The 25,776-nt window shown below is 40.9% G+C and overlaps 2 protein-coding genes across 5 annotated transcripts in view; both read left to right on the top strand.

Annotated features, from left to right (window-relative positions):
* Positions 1-2,048, top strand: part of fam20ca (FAM20C golgi associated secretory pathway kinase a) — a 40,412-nt gene extending 38,364 nt beyond the window's left edge. Inside the window, exons 7-10 of the mRNA XM_044101176.1 lie at positions 43-152; positions 277-358; positions 935-994; positions 1,581-2,048. Of these exons, the coding sequence (XP_043957111.1) occupies positions 43-152; positions 277-358; positions 935-994; positions 1,581-1,839 (511 nt within the window). The 3' untranslated portion in view covers positions 1,840-2,048. The remainder of the gene's footprint in view (positions 1-42; positions 153-276; positions 359-934; positions 995-1,580) is intronic.
* A 7,113-nt stretch (positions 2,049-9,161) lies between these two features.
* Positions 9,162-25,776, top strand: part of LOC122822480 (retinoic acid-induced protein 1) — a 60,321-nt gene continuing 43,706 nt past the window's right edge. For all 4 annotated transcript variants that reach the window (XM_044101177.1, XM_044101181.1, XM_044101178.1 and 1 more), the window contains exon 1: positions 9,162-9,427. The gene's annotated coding sequence lies outside the window, so the exon portion shown is untranslated. The remainder of the gene's footprint in view (positions 9,428-25,776) is intronic.

Consider the following 25,776-nt stretch of genomic DNA (forward strand, 5'->3'; position numbering starts at 1 on the left):
TAAAAATTTATCAACACGTTTTCCCTTTTTACATGCTTTTAGATGGGAAGTGGATCCAGATTATTGTGACGAGGTGAAGCAGACACCTCCGTATGATCGTGGCACCAGACTGCTGGACGTCATGGACATGACCATCTTTGATTTCTTAATGGGTAAGGCTTGGTAATTATTTTTGTTAAATTCATAGATTTTTTTTTTAAAAGACATCCCACTCATGATTTATTATTATAAGAGATTAGAAAAGTTTTGTCATCGTAACGCTCTGCTTTTATACAGGCAACATGGATCGTCATCATTATGAAACTTTTGAGAAGTTTGGAAATGAAACTTTCATCATTCACCTCGATAATGGAAGGGGGTAAATACATTCAACTATTTTTTGTTGCACCCGTATCTATCTCAATGCAAGGTTGGTGGCAGCATAGGATACTTTAGGCAACCTGCAAAAGTATTTATGCCCCTTAAACTCTTCCACAGAATCTGTTGGCAGAACAATAATTAGTTAATTCCCCACCATCTGGGGACAGAAACAATAAATAGAATGAGTAAGCTTTTAGAAAAATGGGTCGTGTTTAGATGAGACTTAAACCCAGTCACTAATCCCCTTTATGAAACATGATGCTGGCGTTCTCACATTGTGGGAATGATTTCTACAAGGGGGCTGGTTAAAGTTGATGGAAAATTAGATCGCAAGTTTTCCTTTTGAAAACCATTATTATTTTACTTCACAATTGTTCACTGCTTTGTGTTTGTCTGTCACATGAACTCCCAACATAGCACATCAAATGTAATGCGACAAAATGTAAAACTACTTCAGTGGGCCAAGAAACTGTAATTTATTTATTATAATTTATCTCTGATTTAAATAATATTGAGCTTACTGAAAATATCTTGTGACTGATCACACTTTTGTATATTTTTCCTTTGCTTGTAGATTTGGAAAACACTCGCATGATGAGCTGTCCATCCTCGTACCGCTCAGCCAGTGCTGCAGGTCAGATTGTTGGTTAATTCGGTGATAGATTTCCATAAGGTGTCAATTTGATTGTTGGACACAAAGGAGTTCAGATCAAGACTTGTAAGGGATGTTGTGAATGTATCCTATATTTTACTTTCTGTAGTTAGCCTAATAGTGTATTTTAGTGTTTGAGTGCTGTTATCACTTATTGCTGGAAACTATTCAAAGTAATCGTCTTTCCGTTTACTTTGTGCAATATAGGGTTTTGCAATCTCTTCGCATCTTAATTTTTCTGATCATGATTTCCAGATAATTAATAATTTTTTTTGTTTAATTCCAATAAACAACTTGCCAATGTGACTGCAATCTCATCAGAAGATTTTTTTTTAATCTTGTGCCAACCAGCGAAACCTAAACAGCAACCTCTCAGCCACATGATTATTCCGGCAAAAGTTGTCAAAGTTGTTTACACATGTGCCAAGAAGCTCCAGTTAATGATGGTCATTTAGTGTCATTTTTAAATTTTCAGCTAGTTTAATTTAATTAACTAAATTCAAATAGATTTAATAGGGTCACAATAAAAATCTGGATGCATAGAAACATCTTTTTTTATTTGCTTCAGGGTCAGGAAGTCCACTTACCTGCGTCTGCAGCTGCTGGCCAAAGAGGAGTACCAGCTGAGTTCCCTGATGGAGGAGTCTCTGCTGCGAGACCGCCTGACCCCTGTCCTGATCCGGCCTCACCTGCTTGCCATGGATCGGAGGCTCCGGCTGGTTCTGCAGGTTCTGACGGGCTGCATAGATAAAGAAGGCTATGTTAACGTTGTGGAGGAGGACCTTTCTGGGGACACGGTCACTCACAGGGGCCCAGCCCACAGGTAGTGGGGGCGAGAATCCTCCAGGGTGACAACATGGACCCCATGCAGCGTTTGGCTGTTGACCTGTTGGGATTGGACCAAAAATCCCACCTCTGAAATCAAGCTGAATTCAGTGAATTCCAAGACTGCCGTCATTGCCTCTATAGAAAGTGCTTTTAGGTGTGTTTATATAGAAAATTATAATAATTATAATAAAAATTAAAAAAACATGTTCATGTGGAGGCTTTATATTTGTCATATACAGCCATATTTTTTTTTGTTTGAGACATAGACGATCTCCTGCTGTGTTTTGATTATTTTTTTTTTCGTCCTGGTATGTTTTATGTGTTTTATAAATACATAACCAAATGCAACACACTGACTGACTGAAGGGCATATAGTCAGACAATATAAGCTTTATCATTTATCACACTATATCAGAAGACTTTGTTAGAAGCTAAGCAAAATTTGTTTTTAGTGAATGTTCCAAAAACTATGACATGCCTGGAAACTTACATCTTGAAGCCAGGAGAACATGGGTGTGTAAAAACATGCGTTTGTAAGCTTTATTTCCCTTGGCACAGACCTACAGAAGAACAAGCTGGATATTACTACCTACTTCTGAAAAGTATAAATCACAGATTACGTTTGTATTTTACACTGTAGTACAGTAAGAATTTTGACTTCAATTTTCTTGTTATTTTGTTGTTCAGATTTTTCTTTATTTTATTTGTCTTGCACTACATGCAGGAAGCAAACAACATAAAACCTAAAAAAAGAAATTTAGCATAAAAAAGAAATTTCTGGATTACAACCTTTAATTCATAAAAACAGGCCCAAAGTTAATTAGCTTAGATATAATCTAAACCTTACTGTCATTTTTCCTCTATATTTTTCGGCTTAGTAAGCTTTGGTGGTCTTTTTTTTTTTATTATTATTTATTTGGTGCGCCAAAAAGGGACTATATACTTATATACAATATGTAAGTATATAGTCATTACTTATAAATTGTACTTTTGCTTCAGAAACTGGAAAATACAGATTTCATCATAAATACTTTAGCTAAAACAACTAACAGAACTTACCTGGAACTTTCTGAATCTTTCAGGGAACCTTCCCATTATGTATCAGGTACTCTCATTGATCTTCCATTGACATTTGTAGATACTTGAAGGAAATCTCCCGATTTCTTTGACCATGTTTTTTCAGGAACATACAAGATACTTTCTGGAGCTTTCATGAGACTTACTGATTTCTTTCGTACATTTTCCTGCAGACTTGTAGAAACTAGACTTTATTGTGGGGTGACTTCTAACAAAACCTTGACTGGGTATTCCTTTAACTGTCCCAGAACTTTCCTCAAGCCTTTCAAATACAATTACCAGGTTCCATGAAAGTTTTTGGAACCTTAAAGTACCAAATTACAAGTCAGCTTCTAATACAGTAAGTTTCCTGAAAGAACCAAGTAATTTCTAATAAAGCAAATAGTATTTTTCAGGACAGTGTTTGGCAGGTTCAGGGAGCTTCCTGAATGTATTCTCTAAGATTAGGAAAGTATGGGCAGCATCATGCATTGCTATCATTCTTTGTAATTGTTTAGCATTGAGACTGACATTCTATTTGATCACATATTTCTGTTCAGATTATACAAAACTACAAAGATGTTTAATTTTAGAGATTAAGTTGTGCAAGTGTTGCCAGTGCAATTGTATTTTTTTTTCTTCTTCTTCTTCTAAGAGTCCAGTGTATTGGCTAACCTAGTACTTGTGCAATGCCAGAACTACAGTACTTGAATGTGTTTGGGTTGGCAGTATTAACGGGATTCCCAAAGCTACAAACAGTGTGAAGTTGACTTAAAAGAAGTGGTTCTGGGTGAAAACAAGAAAATAAATGCCTCATCCAGACACAGGCATATCCATGGGGCATTGTTTCATGTTTTTGATATTTTCTGTGTAAATACCTATAAATATTTTTGAAGAGCTATTGAGCTGCACTGCACAGTGGTTTGCTTCTGTTTCCTGCTCTTGCATTGTTACTGTGAAGTTTACGACATGATTAAAGTGTGCAATAAAACAAAAAGGGACCACAGTTGTCTTTTTATGTGGATGTTGCTGGGGATGTGTGAAGTTTTATGCCCGAGGCGCAGCAAATTGCTGTTAGTGGCGGGGGCAGAACGTATGATGCTGTCCATGGTGCTGAAAAAGCACAGCTTTTGATTTAGAAGTCTGTTGATTTACAGATGCTCTGTCCATGGTGCTGCTGGTCCATCATATCACCATCAAAGGTTGTGTAATACTGCAGTGACAGAAACCAGCACCATGGACTATCTGTCCTTTTGATTCAATCAGAACAGAACCAGACAGAGCATCTTAGATTGACTTTAGTAATTATGTGCCCCATCTGCAGTCCCATAGTAAAATGCAAACTACATAAAGTTGGGGTTATATTTTGAAATGTCTATTATCAGATGTTTATTTGTTGATCCTGTTTTTGCGTTAGGACACATGACTTTTCAGGGCAGAAACAGAAACATATATATGTTAAGAACTTGCGCCTTTTCCAATTCGGAGTAAAACAAAAAACAAAACAAAAAAACTATACTGTTTCTTTGCCAATAGAGGGAGCCAGTGGTCAGCTTTTCTGATTGAAAAAGAACTACGGTCATAGCTCACTTGGTGGCGGTAGAGCTTGGTTAAGGTGGCTACTTTGTTTACATCTGTGACGTGTTTTTGTTGTCCTGAATTGACATCATAGCCGGAGATTTACTTTTGCGTTTCACAGCAAGTATTCTTTGTGACTTTCGTCTAAGCTCAAGGTCAGACTTTAACTGGACTTCAATTTAATGAGGTAGCAAGACAAGAACACTACCAGCAAAGCTTCCTCATTTTTGTGACCAGAAAGACACCTGTTGACTCAAATTAAATCTGAATATTAAAAATAGGCAGAAAAGCCCTTAATAACCTACCCATGAGGTTGTGTACTAACACAGAAGTGAAGTTGTCAAATTATATGTACACAGCTTTTTTGCAGGCTAAATAATTTGTAAGAAAAGGTGAACGTTCTCTTCTTCAAACAGTCAGAAGTATCAACACATTTATGGATCACTCAAACTGAGTATTGGTGTTGTTTACCGTCCACAGGGGCCATGTCGTCTCACCTCATTCAGAAGCAGCTTATCCTGCCTAGTAACAGCATCAAACACCAATGTCCTGCCTCTATGGCAGCAGAGAGCCACCCCTTCCTGTCCTGCCTCCGATTGATCTGAGGTATGTGTGTTTGGATCCTCAACCAAACCCCATTTTCACCTTCATCCTTATCCATCACCTGGTAACTTGAATAGATGTTTCTTTAACACTTGTAAACAATATGTTAACAAAATGATTTAGCAGATGTTCAGCAGAAACACTTCAACATTTTGGGAGTAAATATTCAGTTAATCGTAAGGCAGGAATTGGAGCAAAATCTTCCTCCAAGAATAATGCACTTTAAGAAGCCTGCCAACATATTTTGATTAGCTGTAGAATTAACAGATCCACTGAAATCCAGTCCCCCCTTATTGCTGTTTAAGTAGAAGCTGATGTTAGCGATGCAGCACAGCTAGCTGCTACAGGAAGTTAAAAAAAAAGTAGCTGCTCAAAATTCCCATTTCTTTGAACAATTGCTTATGGTACAAATGATATTGCTTGGCCACAAAATGTGCATTTATTTTATTTAGTGGAGTAAAGATTCAAGTCAAATAAACACAAGTTTAATAAAATTTCTGCTCAGACTGGATTTATTTAGTCTAGAATTCAATGTTTTCCTTAATAATTATAGATAACCAATAAAACAGTCCTTTAGTTTAGTGCCGACCAATGCCTAAGAATAAGATGCCAACTTATTGGAGGCAATATCAGTAAAACTGATTTGTGTCAACCAGCCTTGCAGAAAGTTCTTCTTAGACTCTGACTGTATCCACACAACAGGGAATCTATTTTCTAACTTACTTTAAAATAAGAGGCTCAAACAAATATAACAAAAGAGTCGAGCTTGAAGCACAACACAGTCATATCCAGGGGTCTTAATAATAGGATGGATTTATTACAAATGATAGTGTAGTATATTCCAAGAAGATCTCAGGATTACCGCAGTACGTTCAGTGCTTAAACATCTGTACCACTGCTTTAATACTGCAAAATAGTTATATAAATAGTTTCAAAACTGAGAGAGCCTGTGTGTGAATGAGAGGGAGGTTGATGGAAGAGTTGCAGGATGGAAGAGAGTAAGTACCTGAGTTCAACCATCAAAGCACTAGGCAGTGGACTAGAGAGGTAAAGCAGAGTGCAGGCTGGGTGAAGTGACAGAAGGACAGCCGAGATTGTATTGAGAGAAACTAATCTTGTGGGCTTTCTAAATTTATTTAATACTTTAAATGAGGTTGGCTCAAAAATCTCCTAGAGGGCAGTGCGACAACAACTGCAAGGCTAGCTGAGTTGTGTACAGGAGACGTCTAGATACTTCCTTTGTTCTTCTTCTACTGCTAACCTTGTGGGGTCACTCACGGCAAACACCATTTAACTGACTCCAGACTAGAATATTTGCACAAACATACATAGCAAAGCAAGCACATATACTATTATGAAAGCAAACATATAGATGATCTGAAACTCTCTAGCTCTCTAATATATATTAACATTGATATAAATATATTTGACTCTCTTTGGCAAAGTAGCTGTACGTTGCTTTACCTTCAACTGCCTTCTGTAGATGCCTGTATTGTAGTTTAATTTAAACCCTTTGCTTCATTGTATTTGGGAGAAAAGAACCTAATAAAGAAAGATGCTGAATGCAGTTCTACAAACTGAATAGTGCACATAGTGTGTGCGTGTGCTTGTGTGTGTGCCTTATAAACTGAGATTAGATGTGCTTTCAAACGCTACTTCAGAAGCAGTCGTGTTTAACCCCCGTCCATCTCAATTGATGGCAGCACTGTAGGCAAAATCACGTCTAGCTCAGATTCGCATTGATCAAAACAATTGCATCCCGTGGAGGATAACCGCACCAAAATGATTCGGGCGCGTGAGTTCGAGCAAGTTCTGCATCTATACGCATTGCTTGATTCCGTTAGTTTGTTGTTATTGAGCTCCATGCTGCACAATACTCTTCAGCGCATTACCTTTAAATTAGATTGATGTGATTTGATGCTTTAACGGCTGACCAAGAGAAAAACAAAGCGTAGAAGGCCCATGACATGGCTGACATACACACAGGCCACAACACCTTGTTTTTCTTCTCAAGGTGATTGGTCAGTCTGATTGGTTTTAGTAGCTTCAATGAGTAATAGTCCCTCTGTTTTTTTTTGTTTTTTTGTTTTGTTTTTTTTTTGTTTTGTGTGTGTAAGTCAACAACACACTTCATCTCAACATGTGAATTATTAAGACGGCTATATAATATATATATACATACGTTGCCTCAGTCTGAATGAGATTCAGGCACGTTAACGAAACGCTGCTGGTGTTTGTGTGTCCGTGGCGACGGAAGCAAACCTCCAGTCTGCTGTCAAGGTCAGACTGAGGCGCATCCTCTTGCGTCAAGAGCACCGGAGGAGAAATTAAACACCGAATCAATCGCCCTTGAACGGCGCGAGTTTGTCACACGAGGGTGCGAGCAGACGCCGCTCGTCTCTCCGTCGCGTGCGTGAGTCTGCGCGCCAGGAGCGATCACGGGTCAGCGCCTCAATTGTACGCCAGCGCCATGTTTTTTTTTTTTTTTTGTTTTTTTTTTTTAGGATTTCTGCTTTGGTGGCTTAGCGGGAGATATTCAAAATGACGCTCCGATGTGCGCGCCTTCTACTCGAAAGAGCAGACTGAAACAGGAGAGCGGCGCTGATCCACCTGGGAAGTTAGTGGAGGCATGAAAGGTGCCACAGAAAAAAAGGGGGGTTTCCTTCATACGTGATTTAATCCATTGTTAGTTACTTAAAATTCTAACAAATATTGATGTGCTTTTATTATGTGTATATATTTAGAACCCACATGGAGATTAGGATTGTCAACAGAAAAACACTTTTGTAAAGTTGGGACAGTTTTACAGAGGCAGACTCATAACCCCTCTCCCCATTTGCAGCAACTTACTGACAGCTGACTATAAAAACTGAGATGTTGCAGGAAGTTTACATCACTTGTAACATGGCAAGTTTTGCCTTTAAGGGGAAAACTTAAAGGCAATTGTGTCTTTAGTCACAATTACTACTAATTAATTTATTAATTTATTTATAAGGTGGCGCTCTTGGCAGATGGAGACGGCTGCAAATGGGAGGAGAATCTTCCTCCCCTCCTCTCCCTCCCATTTCCTTCCTATTTTCATTCATTGCACAATCAGTGACATGCACATATCTCCCTCATGCAGCGCCTGGCTCAGTCCCCATCCATCAAAAGACAGACTCACACATCTTCACACAGGGACAAACACGCATTCTCGCTGCTTTCCCCCACCCCCTTTTGTTATCTAATTTTCTCCTAAACGCAGAAAAAACATTGCGAGCTTCCACTCATCTTTTTCCTATCACTGTCTCTCACATTGGGATTACGGTCATCTCTTTTCATACATGAGTAAACAGATTTGAAGGAGTTCCTTTTTTCACCCATAGACACACACACAGCCACACACACGCATTCAAGTTAATATACAGCCATTAAAAAAAAGAATGGAACCAAAACAGGCTTGCAACCTCCTCGCCACTCTCTCTCTTTTTCTCAGACACACACACGCCCCACACACACACACACACACACACCCACACAGCAGGGAGAGGAGGATGAGGGAGAAAAAACCGGAGATGGAGAAGGCTTTGAAGCAGCCGCCTCCTCCCTCCAAACAGCACATCAGCAATCTCTCCATCTCTCTCTCTCCAGCCCTGACACACACACACACGCATGCGCGCATGCACGCCCACACACATATGCCCCCAAACAGACACACACACACACACACACACATACACGCCTACAAGCAGGACGATTGCAATCACTCCGCACACATCCTCCCATCTGCTCTCTCCCACTTTTGCAATTGGTGGCTGCTAGACTCCCCAGCAGAGGCTGCAAGACGAGGCACCCCAGCACCTCCGTCTCCTCACCTCCCTTGACCTCCAACCCACACAGAGACACACACTTTTAGAGCTAATTCCATTATATATTCTTGACTGGAAGGAAGAGGGGCTGTCTTCTAATTGCTTTCTTATCCCCCTGAGTCCCCCTCACTGTTTCCTCCTTTTCCTTCTCCCCTCTCTCTCCTCCTTTTCCCCTCCTTTGAGCCCGCCCCTCACCCTACGTGCACTCAACATGGCAGCAGACAAGCAGAGGAGTGAGGCAAGCTAGAGCGCTAGAGGAAGAGAGAGAGAGGGGGGAGAGAGAGAAAGAGAGAGAGGCAGGAAGCCTGCTGCTGTCAGGGAATATTGGTGCCATTTTCAGCATCGCAGGGTGAAAGGATTGAGCCTCGCCGCCGTACGCTTGGCTCGGCTCGCCTCTGCTCGGCTCGCCTCTGCTCAGACCGGCTGAACAAGAGGGCTTTAGGAGGGAGAACTACAAAAAGGAGGAGAGAACGGCTGACCCCCGCCCCCTACCCCTACACAGGTACAGAGCTCTCACCTGTCATTTGTTTCCAAACATTGTTGGGAAAAGCAGCGGGATGCAGATGGAAGTGAGGGCAGTGAATGCAAAAAAAAAGAAAGAAAAAAGGGGGGCGTGCATCTGTCTTGCTGTCTGTCTGTGTGTACATCTGCAAGCCAAATAGAGGACAGCCGGCTCTCTCCTGGGACTGCGTTCTATTTTCATTTTGCTGGGGCAGTGCATTTGCCTCCCACACGAACACACACACGCGCGCACGCACACACAAACATACACTCCTCGACACCTGCCTCGACCTTGTTTTCCTCCAGCATCTGTTCAAACAACCAGCATGGAAAAGCAGCTCTATAAACACATGAATGTGGGAAGGAGGCGAGCTTTTAAGCCTCAACTCTTCCCTTGCAGCACTCGGCATCTCAAGCGTGTGTTACGTAGCCTCATAACACAGCACTATAAGTCAGAGCAGGGATGTGTCATAGCATGGCTGTTTACTCTGACCATTGCATAAGCAGGGATCTGACACACACCCACATGCATGTGAGTGTGTGAGTGAATATATTTCTTTATGGTGTGTATTTCTATTGCTTGCTTTTGAGGAGTTTCTCAGGCTTGCATGCTATTTTTAGTACAGCATGGTGTTATATGTTTTGCCCCTTTGCATATGATTTGACTTCTTTTTTCTTTTTTTCTTTTTTGTTTTTTTACAAAAACTCACTTCGGATGCAGTTTTTATTACTGTAGTGGCATTAAAAAAAATCTGCACTGAGACTGCAGTGTCACCGCTGACTGAAAGTGATGCTGCCCCACAGCCTCACTGACCCGGAGGAGACAGGAAAGGAGAGGATCCGAGAGGGGGAGAGATGGATGGAAAGAAAGAGGTGTGACGGAGAGGGAGAGTAAATAAAGCTGGGTGGGAGGTGGAGAACATGTGAGAGCGTGTGGGTGCGCAGCGCAACAGGGAGAAGGGGAGGGTGACGGCCGAGATAACGCAGAGAGAGGGTGCATAGAGAAGCGTCTGGGAGAGAAATCGGGTGAGATAGTGTTTGTGTGTGTGCGTGGGTGGGCGCGCGTGTGTGTGTATGTCTTGGACAAGCGGAATTAGGCAATACTGGTGCGTCTCTATAAATTATAATATATACTGCATACAGATAATAAAATAATGATATTTTAAATTTGAGTATTGCATAAGAACGATATAAAAGGAATTTTAAATTCTGAAATTCAGCGTTGAGGCCTATGCAATCAGTCACTGGCAAGGACGGTTGGACACAAAAGGTCATCTCTGATGAAGCTCGCTACGCTCAGAACGCTGCATCCAAGAATAACAATGGAAAGTTCAGTGGAAGGAAAAACTGTAGCGCTCAAGCAATAAAGAGTCATTTGAAAATCAAGATCCCTGGATCTGGAGGCAGAGTGGGATACAAAATTGGAGCTGTGGGTGATGATATAGGGAGGCCAGCTTCTTTCTGTTGAAAAGCTTTATGGAAATGCTGGTTTCCAGTATGATGCACCACAGCCAAAACTATAAATATCTGGTTTAATATTCTTGGTATAACTCTGCTTGACTTGCAAGCAAACTACCCGGACCTAGACCTCATAAAGAATCTTTCGAGTATTCTCAAGAGGAAGATCAGCGTCAGCAGTGCTGCAGGCTGATCGCCTCCATGCCACACTGCATTGATTCAGTAATTAATACAAGATGAACATCCAGGATTGAGTCCGTATGGTGGCCGTCATTGCCAACATTTCTATCATAAAAATCCACTTATTACTTGTATAATATTCAAGTTTTCTGAAAATGTGTAGTTTTAATAAAGTCTAAGCCACATCCATCAAAAATGAAGAGAAACAAATACTTGAAATTCTCCCTGTGGAACAAATCTGTATATTTGAGTTTCAATTGTTGAATTGGATTACTGGGATAAATAAGCCTTTCAACTCTATTCTGATAAACTGAGAGGCACCTGTGTGAATGGATGTTTTGGTGTAAAATAAAGCGCGATAACGGCAATAAATATCCCCGTTTTGCTGGTGTTTTGCATACAGCTGATGGTGGAGAGAGCGTGTTAGAGATACATGGAGCAAAGTTTGGTGTGTCAAAAGAGGCCGATAAGACACCAAATGCACAATCACAGATACAGACCACGACATCAAAATGCAGAGGAGCGCCCAACTTCCTCTCTCTCCTGCATGATGCAACACAATGAAAGGAAGCGTCACCGAGATGGGGAGGAGAGTTGGAAAAAGCAGAGAGCGGGTGTATGGGTTTTTTTTGTTGTTGTTTGTCTCTCAGGTGGTCAGTAAAGGACATGCTGAAATTGGAAACATGCTGTTGTGGTGAAATGAAAAGCGAAGGCTGCCCTCTGTGCTTCTCTCCTCTTCCGCCTCCTCTTCCGTCCATCCTCCTTTCCGCTCCTCTGTTCCAGATCAAAACAAAGACATGAGGAAGGGAAAGTCAGCTTCTTTTCTTTAAGACCCCAACACCCAGTTGTCGTCTCTCCTCTTTAGCCCTAATCTCCCTGCCTGTCCATGTATCTGCACCTGCATTTAGATCTGCTTGCTCCATTGCTTGTGCATCAATTATAACCAAGTTCTCCATTTGTGTCTGTGTGTTTCTAAGCAACACACTATAAGCCCCCAAGTGCCCATGTAATTGCCCAGATGGCTCATGGTCATCTTTTTGGGCTTGTTATTAGGCAAACGGGGAGATAGACGGAACAAAAAAACGAAAAAAAAAAAAAATTGTCCCTCATTAGAGAAAAGTGCCACAAACACAAACGGGGAACAGCACATCCACGTATGACTCACAGCCTTTCATTTTTATTCATGGATGCTGACAATTTGTGTTTCCTTTTTACAAACGGGTTCCCTAAAATCATCGCTCTTTAGGTGTTAGTAAATTATCTCCGCTGATTTTGTGATGCAAGCGAAACCGAGCTGCTCCCTTTCAGCTTAGTGTGTGCAAAGAGATGTGTGAACTTTCTGAGGGCTGCAGAGGGTGGAAAACAGTGTGTGCTAATTTCGCCCAGAGACCGGCAGCCTCAATTTATTAAACTTCTCAACGTATTTGCTACGCTGCAAAACCTGGTAAATGACCCCATTTGGTAATCCGGGCTTCTGCATGCTGCAGTGGGTTTGTGCTTTGAATTTCTGTCCAGAAAGCAGCACAACAAGGGCTTATAGTTTCTACAAGCAGAAAAAAGAAAATGTGAAACGAATCAATTAGCCAGTGATGTCTTTAACTTTCTCACATGTTGTCACGTTTCCTCAACAAAACAAACTAATAATGCACGATTGTCAAGTGGGAAAAAAAAAAGAACAATATGACTTTCAGTATTTTTACAGCTTAAGATCTAAAAAGTCCAACATGTATTTATTTTTAGCCCCTATCCTTGTTATGATACCCTAAGTAAAATCCAGTTTAGTGAATCACCATTAGACGTTACTAAATAAGGTCGACCTGTGCGTAATTTTATATCTGGACACAAACAGGTATTCTCTGAAGGGCTCAGATGTTTGTTAGAGAGGACTAGGTCACTAACAGCATCATCAGACCACAGAAGATAGGCCAGGGAGAAAGTTGCAGAGACGTTTAAAGCAGGTAAGCAAACAAGACGTCAATAGCAACCAAATAGATATCCACAGCTCAGGAAGGAAAAACTATTTTTCAGGCTCTTCTCATGTTTGACCCATTAAACTGATAAGAAGTTTGCACAGAAAGCAGATGCTCCAGAAATCCAGTCCTTCACATCAACCTACCCAGAGTGAAACACGGTGTGGCAGCATCATGCTGTGGGGTTGCTTTTTTTTCTCCAAGGAAAAAAGTGCTGATGATAAAATGACAATAAACTTGTCACATGGGTGTACTTAGTATTCATTTAGAAGTTCACACTACAGAGGACTGCGAGTTTGATTCATGTCACACCTAAAGCGAGAAAACAAAGGCTTAAGTCTAGACTTAGACTGATGCTTTTAATACCAACGTATTAAACTTGGAATAAAGTTGTTCTTTCAAGCAATCTGAATTTGAGCAAGTAATGAATGTTGTTGGCTAGAAGTAATCTGTACAAATGATTTTCTACAATGGTAATATGCACCACACTTTTCAGATCACGAACTCTCGGTCTATAACATAAAATCGCACTAAAATACAGGAAAGTTTCTGGTTGCATTGTTAATTTTGCAAGGCGCTGCAGCTTGCATAATCACACGGCAGCTTATGTGTTTATGAAAAATAACGCAGCACTTCCAAAGTGCCAACACGAAAGTGTGTTTTTGTCACTTCATTGTGAACTACAAGCAAAAGTGTAAACACATGGTGTTGGCAACACGACGTTGCACCCAAAACCCAAACACAAGGACAAACCGGAGAGATCTTGGTCTCTCGTCATCTCAGACGCTTGGCTTCCATCTTTATGAGCGTCCTAAGAACACGGTTTATATCCGGGGCCTCAGATCGGATGCAGTGTGACAGAGCGGGTACGTGCTGTTCCAGTGAACAGAATACTATCTCTGCTAACCTAGATCTGATTACATATAGTTGCCCCTTCGCACACACACAGGCACACACACACACACACACACACACCCGTGCAGGCAGTGTTTGTGTGCGCATCTGGCCCACGCTTGGACCTTAATGCAGTTTGCAGGTAATATGTTTTTATTGGACTATCCCGGGCAGTGTCAGCGCAGTGTGTTTGTTGAGTGATGCTCGATGTGTTCCCTTCTGCGAGAGGAGAGGGAAGGAAGGGGGAGAGGAAGAGCAAGAGGTTACTGCAGGGGAGAGGAGGAGGAGGAGAAGGAGGACGGGAGAAAGGCTCATCTGTATGCTGGTTACTGTGAGCTGCTTGTTTGATCTTGAGGGAGTACTTAGTGCTGGATGGCGGGATGCTGCAGAGTATGGGAGGCAAAAATAAGCTTCCTGCATCAATCTGTATGGTTCAGTGTGTGTATGGGTGTGGGTGTGGGTGTGGGTGCGTGCGCAATTAGGTGTGAGGTGTTGGGTGCTGCACTTTGCTCATTAAAAGCATCTGGCTGATGTCCAGCTCTGTGCAGTTCATCAACTGTCCTTCACGTCCCTCACCGTCTTCCTCTTCTTTCCTCTCCTCCAAGTTGTTTTCTACCTCTTCATCGTCTCATCAAATCATCACCGCATCAAAACAACGCTTTACACCGCGGCTGCTGATAGACAGAATTAGGAGGAGGCTGGTGGGGGGATTAAGGGTGGAGGGGGTTTCGAGGGGCGGTGGTGGGCCATCTTTCATCACTGATGAGTATTTGATCACATGTGTCTCATTAGAGAGGAATAAATAAGGCTTGTAAAAGATCAGTAATCAACACATTTGGTGTGTATCCATGATAATAAGTGTCGGCGCGAGGCCTTAAAGGCACCTCACATGTGACTGTGAGCAGTCTCTGTAAAAACAGTGTTTCCATGAGAATGACAGCTTGTTAGCAGGATGCTGGGTTTGGAAATTGCTAAATGTTCAAATGGAAAAGTCTGTATACATCACACGTGGCAAGCAACACATACAGGTGTGTGTTAATGGCTCAATGCTGCCTCTGTGCTTTCCTGTGAGGAAATACATAATCCCAGCAGGAACAAGGGGCAATGATGCACCTGAAGGCAGTGACATCACTCGCACTCCCCTTTTTTCTACAGTGTGAAGAATTGTATCTGCATTTTTGTAAAGGTTTTTGGTCAAATTTTGCATATGTAGGACATATCCAGTTGGCTGTACAGCTGTCAGCGCCATGCGAGGCTGTAATTACAGTAATCTAGTAATTTTAGAGTGCGTTTTAAGGTACTTAAGTGTGAACGCATCAATGTGTGGGAGCGTGCAGGGAAATGAGAGCAGCAGCTGGCTAGCTTTCTTAAAGAGGAAAGGCACCGAAAGTGAGAATTCAGAGACCAAAAAAAAAAAAGACATAATTTAAAAATGGAGATGCACTGAGCAGAGTTTTTCCTCGCCAATTTTCTAAAAAATATTTTTATAAGGTCTAGAAAACATAAAAGAGAATTCAGTCTATTCAAAATGTGCCACAGGTTTGTCAGAGAGCAGTTTAAAATCCAACATAAAACAAAGGAATTAGGACATTATTTTCATTAATCTGCCAAAACTTATTTTTTTAAGCACACACCAAATCAGTTTATAAGAGTACATTCTACTGCTCAGAGCAAAACACTGACTGAACTGAAAAAAAATATATTTTTTACTATTTTTGTGTGAATATCACCCAGGAGAGGCAACGGAAACATTTTATTTTATCTACATTTTATTTTATCTTATGTTGTTATTTTTTGTTTGTTTGGGGGGGGGTTTAATGTTATGTTTAGTTAGTTTTTTTTTATTAAGATGCCATTGATGCTGTTTATCTTTGTGTCTGGTTTTTTATTTTAGGTTACATTCAACTCATTATAGACTTTATGTTCTGTCATTCTAATTTAAGAGTTTAATAATTCAAAAAATGTAATGTTCTTTAGTGTTTTCTAAGTACATTTCTTCATTTCGCACATTTTAATATAGTTGTTTAACTTGTTAGATCGTAAAGTCTCATTGATTGACTGAAAATAAATTAATTCAAATATTTTGCCTATTGATTGGTGTAGTTATTGTTTTCCCCTTCAATTCATAAATGACCCAATTTTTTTAAATTCTCGTTTATTTAACTTTTTTCAATTTTCATTGTTTCAAAGGATAAATGTTTTAGTTTTTCATCTGTTCCTTTAGGAAGAGAACTTGCAGTTAGACTGAAATGTGTATGTGACAAGCAAATAAACAATATTAAATATGTGACATTACTAGTATATGCCAGTCCTTTTCTCAAGTAAAATTTAGGGTTGTTCCTTCTTGGCTGTTTTGGATCTTTCACCTTGTGGTCGTTAGTTGTATTGCACCTGTGGTTTCCTGTGAATAGTTTGACACACATTATACACAAAATGTCAGACATGCAGATTTTCACGTTTGTTGAAAAGAACAACAAATAGTTGGGTATAAAAACTGAAGCTCACAGGTAGAATGTGTGATGGGACCAGGCGTTTGTTTTGGAAGCAGACACTGTCACTTGCTTCTCCCTTGTGCTCTGATCAGTGGCAGCAGCAGCACTTTGAAAACTTTTCTACCCTTCTTCCTACCCTCTTGCGACTTCAAACAGCTGCTGCGGTTACATAACGCAGCATTAAGAACAAGTCAGAGGAAAGATAAAAGGAGCAACGAGAGAGAAATGTTGAAGAACGTGACATACAAAAAAAAAAAAACATCTTCTCTCTCACATTCCTCACCTGATCAGTCACGTCTGAATCACAAACAGCAAGTTGCTAAAAACTATTTTGCTTTGTATTGTCTTTGATTATGACTCCTCCAATTTTATCATTGCTAAATTTAGGAAAACTTGCAAATAACACAAGATGATGAGATCTGAGTTTTCTTTTTTTAATTAAAAGTTTAAGAATAAAAAAGGGAATTTGACTGTCCAGTTAATGTGGGTAAATTCATCTGTTACAAATGTGAACATTTCTACACTCTTTTTCTTAGGTACATGTGAGTTATATGTTTTAGTTGTAGTGATTTTGACTTAAGATGCAGCAGACTGTTTTCGGTTTTGATTTTCTTATTTTCCATTAAACCCCTAAGCTATACATGGGTAGTGAAGGAACATCCTATCTGACTGATGTGGAGTTGTTTTACAAAGAAAAATTTGTAAGTTTATCAGATGTTTGATGCTTAAAGTTGGTATGAACATGCACTAAAAGGTTTGCAGTTGTAATGCAGCAGAAACTAATTGTACAAGGTGTTGACTGAAATGCTTGTATTTTTCCTCCAAAGATATTAACTTTAATTTTAATCTTAAACCTTAAAAAAATGACAAAAATCTCATCAGCTACTTAGGGCTCCAACAAACCAACACAGGTGGCTAAAAGATCAGTAAAATTACAACAAAAATGAGGTAGAAGTACATTTAAATATTTTTCACGGGTGATGAATCAGTGGTAGTAATGCGTGTGATGCTTGATTTTCAATATTGGATATTTTTACTGCTTCAAGTATCGTTGCAATACCCTGAAAATGAAATTTGGTTTTTGGCCAACTTAGCATGCCAGCATGTGAGCATTTCCTTCAATCCTTGTGTACGTGATAGCTCCTCCTGTGATTTGGTTGTGTCTGTGCTGCAAAGTGAGTTTCCTGCCTGTGAATTAGCTTCCATAGCAACCGGTGGCACACAGTAAGCCAGCCAGGTGGTGAAACCAATGAACGCTGCTCTGCATGTGGGATCTGGAAGTAAGCAACGGCCCGATGCCAGATCTGCATATAGCAGCCTTGCTGGCATGCTGATAGGGTTTGACAATATGGTGTTGCTGTGGTGATAGAAGGGAAGCTGGATTGAAATTTGGGCAGCGGACAATATAAATAAACAGCTGCCAGTGTGATAATGGGGTCTCTCTCTGTCTGACACTGCTTCAGCTTGTTTTGCTACTGTTTCTCGCCCTGCATTGCTATTTTAGCTCACTTCCGTTTACAGTCATGTAAAAATCAAATTGCCCCCTGCAGATTTCTTCTCTTTCTGCAATGTATCAAATATTGTTTCAGATTATCAAATAAATTTCAGTATTGGATAAAGTAAATACAGAAAAAAAAAATAACCATGATTTAAATTATGTGAACAAAACTTAACCCAGGTGAAAAGTTATCACTTTCCAAATATAACATTTATAATCACATATATATAAACTTAGGCCGCCTCTTCTTTGCTTCATTTTTTTTTTAATTTAGCTACATTAGAAGGTTTATGAGCATGAACAACCTGTTTGAGGTCATGCTGCCATAGTATCTCAATCTGATTTATGTCCAGACTTTAAGTATCACACTCCAAACCTTTTGGTGTAGTTGCTGCAGTTTCAGTCATTTCTGCATATTTTAAATACAGTTGAGATTATGGCAAGTCGTCCTGATCACGAAGAGGCAAAGCAGCCACAGGTCACCACTACCATGTCTCACTGTCAGGCTATTTCTGAATTGCTGGATTACTTTTAAACTACATATTACAAGAAGCTAATTAAATTTTTTTTTTTTTTTTTTTTTTTTTTTTAAAGTTCCACTTTTGCATCATCAGATTTTCAAAATGCTCTTCGGAACATGTTAGACTGACCTTTGTCTTTTTGGTCAACAGTGGTTTTGACCCTGGAAAACAGATGCACCAGTGTAACTGAGGCAAGAGAGCTATGAAAAGCTTTAGCAGATGAGTCGTCAATGCACTCTTGGCCTAATTCTGGTAGACTATCCACTCCAGGAAATGTTCACCATTGTTCAATGTGCTCTCTTGTTTGTGGACAATCGTTCTGACTGTGGCTTGGGGAACCAACCAAGCCTCATAGCTGCAGTGTGTAACTTTTATAAAACATGTTTTTTACATATACTTTAAATGTTCACTGTATTGTCAAAGTATAACTTGAGATAGATAATCTGTGAACAGATCAATCTCTTCTGCCGTCTCTATGTGGTCCTACTGCCATCTGCAGAAATACATAACTCGGTCAAAAACAACCAATCGAAGCCAGGAGCCATCATCACATGGTCAATGATGCTTGCGTACACCATGTAAAGACCCTCCTCCTGGCTCTGATTGGTTGTTTATGACCAAGCTATGGAGGCAAAGGAGCTTGATTATCTGTTTCATACAGTACTGCCAGGACAGAGTAATTGTTTTAACAAATATATAAAAACACGTTTTTAATAAAAGCTACTTTTAAAAATGGTTTTCTGACCATACTATACAATTCCACATAGTACGTGGTTAGGTTTAATCGTAAATCAAACTGTTCGTATTTATTCAGGTCATGTTTACCTGAAATTATTTTATTTCTGAAACGCTTAAGTTTGACAAAAATGGGAATAACGCAAGAAACTGGCAAAGAGGCAAATAATTTTTCAAAGCTCTGCAAACCTGTGCTTAAAACCTTGTCCTTTTCCGTTTTTCTTTCCCTTCTTGTTTGCTTTCTCATCTATTCTCTTCATGACTCTCTGAGGAAAAGGTTGCCACACTGCGGAGGTAGATGCAGAGCGGAGGCAGAGGAGTTTTTCATTTGTTTGATTTTTATTTTTTAATCAGAGAGTTATTATGAAGGCTGCCTCTTTACCTTGGGCTTCCAGAATAATCACCCTCACATATACACACTCGCTTTTGACGTCAAACACGAAGAACTAACCATCTCCCATAAGCTGGACCCGGTGTTCAACAAATCACATAATGAGCTGTGTTGATTCAGTCAAACTTTCTCTTACAAGGAACAAAGCAAAATATGAAAAAGTATGTAAACAAAGCAATCACTCCAAACACGTCAGAGGCGGACCTGCATTCGCATCCCCAGGAGGGATGTTCAGTCACCTAGATGGAGGACTGAACGGAGTGTGTTTGGGATCTGGCTAATTGCTGATGTTCTCATGCAGAGAAAACATGATAGAGATGCTAATAACCTCTTCCTCTCTGCCTCACATGTCCATCGACTGACCGAGCCGTAGTCATGGTAGCCGGAAGGAGAGTACACACATGCACATACACACCAACGCGCGCACAAACCACCTGAGGCTTAAACGGATAAGCCTGAGCCGAATTTTCTAATTTAATTAGAATTTTGATACGATCAATTATCAGAGTATTTGCAATATATTTCCACCCCACTAAGCAAAAACATAATGAATACCTGTCCTTATTTTTGGATGACAGCGAGCAGCAAAGCAGATGTATAAAAAGGAGGGGAGAAAAAACTGCCCAACATAGCAGTTGTGTCTGTATTAGGCTTTAGCTCTCATGTTTACGCATGCAAACAGAATCAAGATCAAGACCCAAATCACGATGCAAAAAGTCAACCTTAAGCCTGGATTTTCATGTATGCACACACCTGCATTCCTCCTCTTACATTCACCCGTGAACTCAAGCAGAAGCAGCGACTCTCACCTACACAGGCCACACAGCAATGCATACTAAAAAGACCAGGGGAGAAAAAGGGGCAAAGAGCAACGGGAGATGGAGTGAAGGATAGATGGATGAAGGTGGAGAGGCCAGCGACAGGGTTTCGTTGAGCTGGAGAGATCTGTAATGAGATCTCTGTGAGTCAGACAGGATGCTGCATGCATATCCTGCACGGATAAGAGACGGGCAGCAGAGAATGCATTAGAATACATTAGCCTAGCTGGCTAATAACAAAATCTGTGTCGATCTCATTAACATTAGGCAACGTCTAGCGCAATGGCTCACATCGATCACCCTAAAAAGTAACCGAGACTGTAATCGGGGTGGTGGGATTACTTTGGGCTGGGAACACTTCGCAACTACCTAAGCAGTTTTCCCCTTCAGCGTTAAATTAGAAGAGGTAAGCGCTGACCCGGAGTTGCTTTTAGCGCGTTAGCTTATATCAGAGAGTGAGTCACGAGCTTCGCTGGGAGAAGCCGCGGCACAAATTTAAACATCAGAGCAGTCAACAAACCCTGGGCTATCTCTGTGGCGATATTTATTCATGTGGTTCGACACCCACGCACACACGTACACGTACACGCGCACGCAGACGCACCAACTAAAGAGGGACATCTTCAGCGTGTATAAAAAGTGAAGCAAAGCAAATGTACAAAATGTATCCAGCACAGGACTGAAAGAAATATTGTAGTGATTCCATGTATCATGTCATCTACAATAACAAAATCTGACTAGATCAATGCACCTCGTAGATCTGAAGCTCCGGTTCATATTTTCCATTTCATCCCAGTCAAAACATTGTCGTCAGCTCCCGTTCTTCAGTGCCGTTGGTGTGTTTCAAACACCAGCCAATCTTTACTCTGAAGCCTTCAAAAACATCTCTTGGTGTTTAAGATAGTTCAAATTTATTAGGATGCTGATATTGAAGCTTTGCTTCCACAGATATTGTGATAAATCATCAGTTTGTGGCTTGGATTATCCACAAATCAGCTATAGCTGATTGCAACCAGGAATCAGGTCTGCAGTGGGGGTCAACAGGGCTGACCTTTGTTCTCTCAAGGACTTGTAAACATCAAGGATCAGAAAAAGGACCTACTAGCATCTCTGCAGACTCCACACATCCTGGATACAAATTCTTTCCAATTTTACCTTTACGTGGGCACGATAGAGCAATATTTGCCTAAACCATCCATCACAGAGACAGTTTATTTCTCCAGGTTGTCTCTCTGCTGAACACAATGAACACCTTACAGCCTGAGTAGTCAGATACTCTGCTGTGAAACTAAATAAGCATTATTGCAATGTCATGGCAATCTTTTTGTTCTTCTTTTTATGTATATAAAAAATGGTTAAAAATAGAGTTACAGGTCTGCTCTTCTTTTATTTATATATGCATAACTAATGTCTGTGTGCTGTGGGGACTTGAAAACCAAAAAATTCTATATTTTTTTGTTTGTTCACACAGCCTTGGCTGATTCTAAATCTGATTAAAAGTGTTCAGCGAAATTTCCAACTATAAATGAAAGTTGACTTAATTTGATCCATTAGATTTAAACCTGGACAACTTCAACGATCAATTAAAAGGTTTTGTTCTCTAAAGAAGGCATGGCATGAAAACTATTAAAGTTGCTAAATATAGCCATCTCCCAGAGGGACGGCCTCTAAACCCTTTTTAAGCGAGACCGCTGTGTTGACCGCTGTTTCTACCCTTTCAGCTTCAAACTGAAAACATGGCTCACCACAGCACCTGCTGCACATAGACGTCAGTGTTATTGGAGATCTATCGGTGTGCTTTCCAAAGCTCTGGAAATGGATTTCCGTTTTTTTTTTTTCCTCACCTGGCACCCTCTAGGCTCTGTTGATCTGAAACAAGTAGACTTTCCTTGCTCACTGTTTAAAACGAGTAAGGCAGGTAGGTTTTAAAGCCTCACCTTGGAGATAAATGGGACTCCTTCTGACTCTTCCTCATGTAACTGTCTTCCCTGCACCACTTCCTTTCTGTTCCTAGCCTGCAACAGATCCATCTTTCCTCGTGGCAATCTGCTTCCGCCCTTCCGACTCATTCCTTGCTTCTTTTTGAGTCATCCCCTTTTCACCCCCTGCCTTCTCCCTCGGAGCCTCCGTCTTCCACTGTTTCTGTCTGCCTCTTCCTTGACCCAGCTTCTCCTCCCCAGCTCCCTTTCTGTTAACCTTTTATGCTCTCCACTGCTCTCCTGGTGTGCACAGATGCCACTCTTTCTCTTTCTTGCAGCGTGTCTCTCCGTTTTGCTCTGTCAACATCCGACCCCACGCCTCCTCCCTCTCACTCCTCCACTTCTGCCTCTTCCTCTCTGTTTTACCCCCTCCTGCTTTTTTTCTATCTTCATCTTACATCTGCTGTTCTAACGCCAATCTTCTTCCCCTTTTGGTATGCTCCCCTTTAGAATATTACGCCACATTATTTGGTCTGCTCTCTATTTTTTTCATTATTCATCATTCTCTCATATCCCTCTATCTCTCTTTCTCTCTCCTGCATGGCACATAATTACACATTCCCGTCTCAGCGGAGTTTACAAATTCACATTTCTTCTCCTCGTTAATATATTCATTCTGCATTATGTCATTATTACAGTTAATAGTTGAGGTGCATCCGTCGGAGGAGCCAGCGCTTTTGCTGGAAATCGAAATGCGTCATTCAGAATTTAGCAGCTGATTTTTCTGCTTTTGGGGGAAATGTTGGCCGATTTTAGCCAATTCCAATTTCTCATCGGGAACCTAAATGTAAACAAAGACTATTTGAGATATTCATTGTTCAGTTTTTTAGATTGAAAGCAGAGATTTTGTGGGAAAGGAAGGATTGAAATCATTTATTTCACAACGTAGACATTTTCACTTGTCTTCAGTGTCTTCAATTAGCGATTAGCTCTCATATCACAACTGCCACTGCTAAAGCAGCAGTCTCTAAGTGCATTTTTGTAGAGAATAGAGTTCCTTACTTTAACTCGGCCAACATTTTCCAGAAACCTCAAAAGGATAAAGAACATTTTTGTTGCACCCTGTCCTGCCTTCTTGTTATCAGCTAAAGTAGCACTCTCTCACAGCCTGATTGAACTACAGACATGTCTGAACGTATATAAAATATTTTTGCCTTTTAAATAGTTCCTCATTGTTCTCTTCTTCATCTGATTTCATTTTAAAAACCTCACTGATGCACAAAATAGCTGCCACCAAGTAATTCTTCCTGCAGTAACGACATCCACACCAAAGTTTGTTTATGTTAACGAACCTGCTTGCATGTACACCCGGTGCATTTGTAAAGATTTTATAGTTTTTGGTTTCTGACTAGCCAGATGAAGCTCAGGGTTTTCTAGTTTAAAAGCCACAAACTTTTTGGTTTGTCCCTCACAGGAAATATTTGGTATGGTCACATTAGAAGTATTCAAATGGTTAAAAAAAAAATGTTATGACCTTCTATAGTCATGGTGTTTTCTAATCCACTTTCCGTAAATGGTTGGAACTGAAGTAAATCAAAATTTCCTGTCGTTTTACCACCCTGCCTCTTATGTTTGTCTCATCCTTAATGTTCATTATTAATAAGGAGCCACCATTGTTCCATGGATAATTCATTGTTATGCATGGCAGCGGCATTCATGTGTTTGTTTGTGCGTGCACGAGCTATGAGCGTCCATGTCCACCACAGTAGGCGACCAGATGCAGAAATCTTACAAAAGAGGAAGAATCTTTTTCTTTCCTTTCCTCATCTCTTGCTTTCTCTTCCCCCTCTATTTTTATCTGCTTTGCACCCCACGCCGCCGCCATCGCCCTCCTTCAGTCTGTCTCACTCTCTCGGTGTCTATGTCCTTCGGTGTCTGCAGCCAGCTGTGTCTTCGGGCCATTAGAGCCGCCCACCCCAGCTCCTCCCCCAACCCCCGCGTTTCTCCCCTCGCCTCCATCCATTTTCCCCATCACTGATTCCCCCAGCAGACCTCTCTCCCTCCCCCCATCTCGCTCTGAATCCTCCACCACCCATCGCACTCCTCTGTCCCTCTGACCACCGGGGCTCCATTGTCACAGCAGCTGCTGATTGCGGCCTCACCTCCGGTCCAGCTCTCGCCACTGCACCAAATCAAACATCTGGGTGCGGATGCGCGTGTGAATTTGCAAAGAGATTAAAAGAAATGCGCCACAAATCCACCGTCAAACACAGATTTCTTTCTCTATTTTTTTTTTTTTGTTTGTTTGTCAGAACACAGCATCTCCACATTGTGCTCTTGGAAGCTTCACACACCTCCATAAACTGTCAATTCCACACAGTCAGCATCCTTTCCGTTATGTTTATGTAAACATCTCATTGTGCTGCTCGCCTCTTGCGGCTGCCTTTCCGTTATGGAAAGTTATTGCACTGCATAATGTAGCACCATTTACTTTTCTGCGCAGCCACCCCAACGCACTCATCATAATAAAACCATGATTGATCCACTTCCTCGGTGGCTTACTGATGCTTAGATAATCTTGGGCTTTTAGACACAGCCAAGCAGAGCGAAGGCTGCCTTTCAGAAAATTGGCCGTTGCATGTCCAGTGAATTTGTGTGGTCAGCAAGAGAGTCAAGGACGATGAAAAAAATAAAAAAAGTTTAAGAAGATCACAGCATACAATTATGGATCTTAATGTTTGATAATTCAAGGGAATGCTTGTACCCTGCAGTAGTTTTAAGCCCCCTCTTTTTTGTTTTTTTTTTCAAGAAAGAGTCAGTCTTTCTCACAACCGCTCAAAGTTTCTGCTGGCCTTCTGAAGGTCTTTCACTTTTTTTTTCTTGGATTTGCTTTATCACACATTTTCTGCCCTGTCCTTGTACCTCACAGTGGCAGCTCCCTGTGCAGTCTCTGCTTTTAAAAATAGGAGTAGCGGACTAGTGGGACAAATCCAGCATAGACCTCACCCCAGCAGGACCCCGGGTCATTCTTCAGTGGACCTGGGATGCCACATTGTTATTGCTCTCCGGTGGGTTTCCCTCTAAAGAAAGGAAGGGATAAACTGATGCTAGTGCTAGCTGGGGACCATTTTGTTTCAGCTTTCACCACCAAAAGCAGCAACTCAGGCACCAAAACACTGGTGCTTACTCATCATAGTTTGTGTGCTGAGGGTGAGCTCACAGAGATCAACAACGAACCAAAAACATTGTGTTCAAAACTCCTGAGATAGCTTTGTTTTTAATCTGTCATATTGAGTACCGAAGCGCTCCGTTGAAGTAATATGGCTTTAGCAGTGGTACTTGTTTAGGGGGGAAAACCATCTTAATTAGTTGGTGCTTAAACTGTGTTATTGTTGGTATTTTTTGTAGATTCAACAACATGACTTCAACTTGTGCTGAGAAGCAAATGCCCAATTTAAAATGTTTCTATTAAAA

The sequence above is a fragment of the Gambusia affinis genome, linkage group LG19 (assembly GCF_019740435.1).
Source record: "Gambusia affinis linkage group LG19, SWU_Gaff_1.0, whole genome shotgun sequence".
Lineage (NCBI taxonomy): Eukaryota > Metazoa > Chordata > Actinopteri > Cyprinodontiformes > Poeciliidae > Gambusia > Gambusia affinis.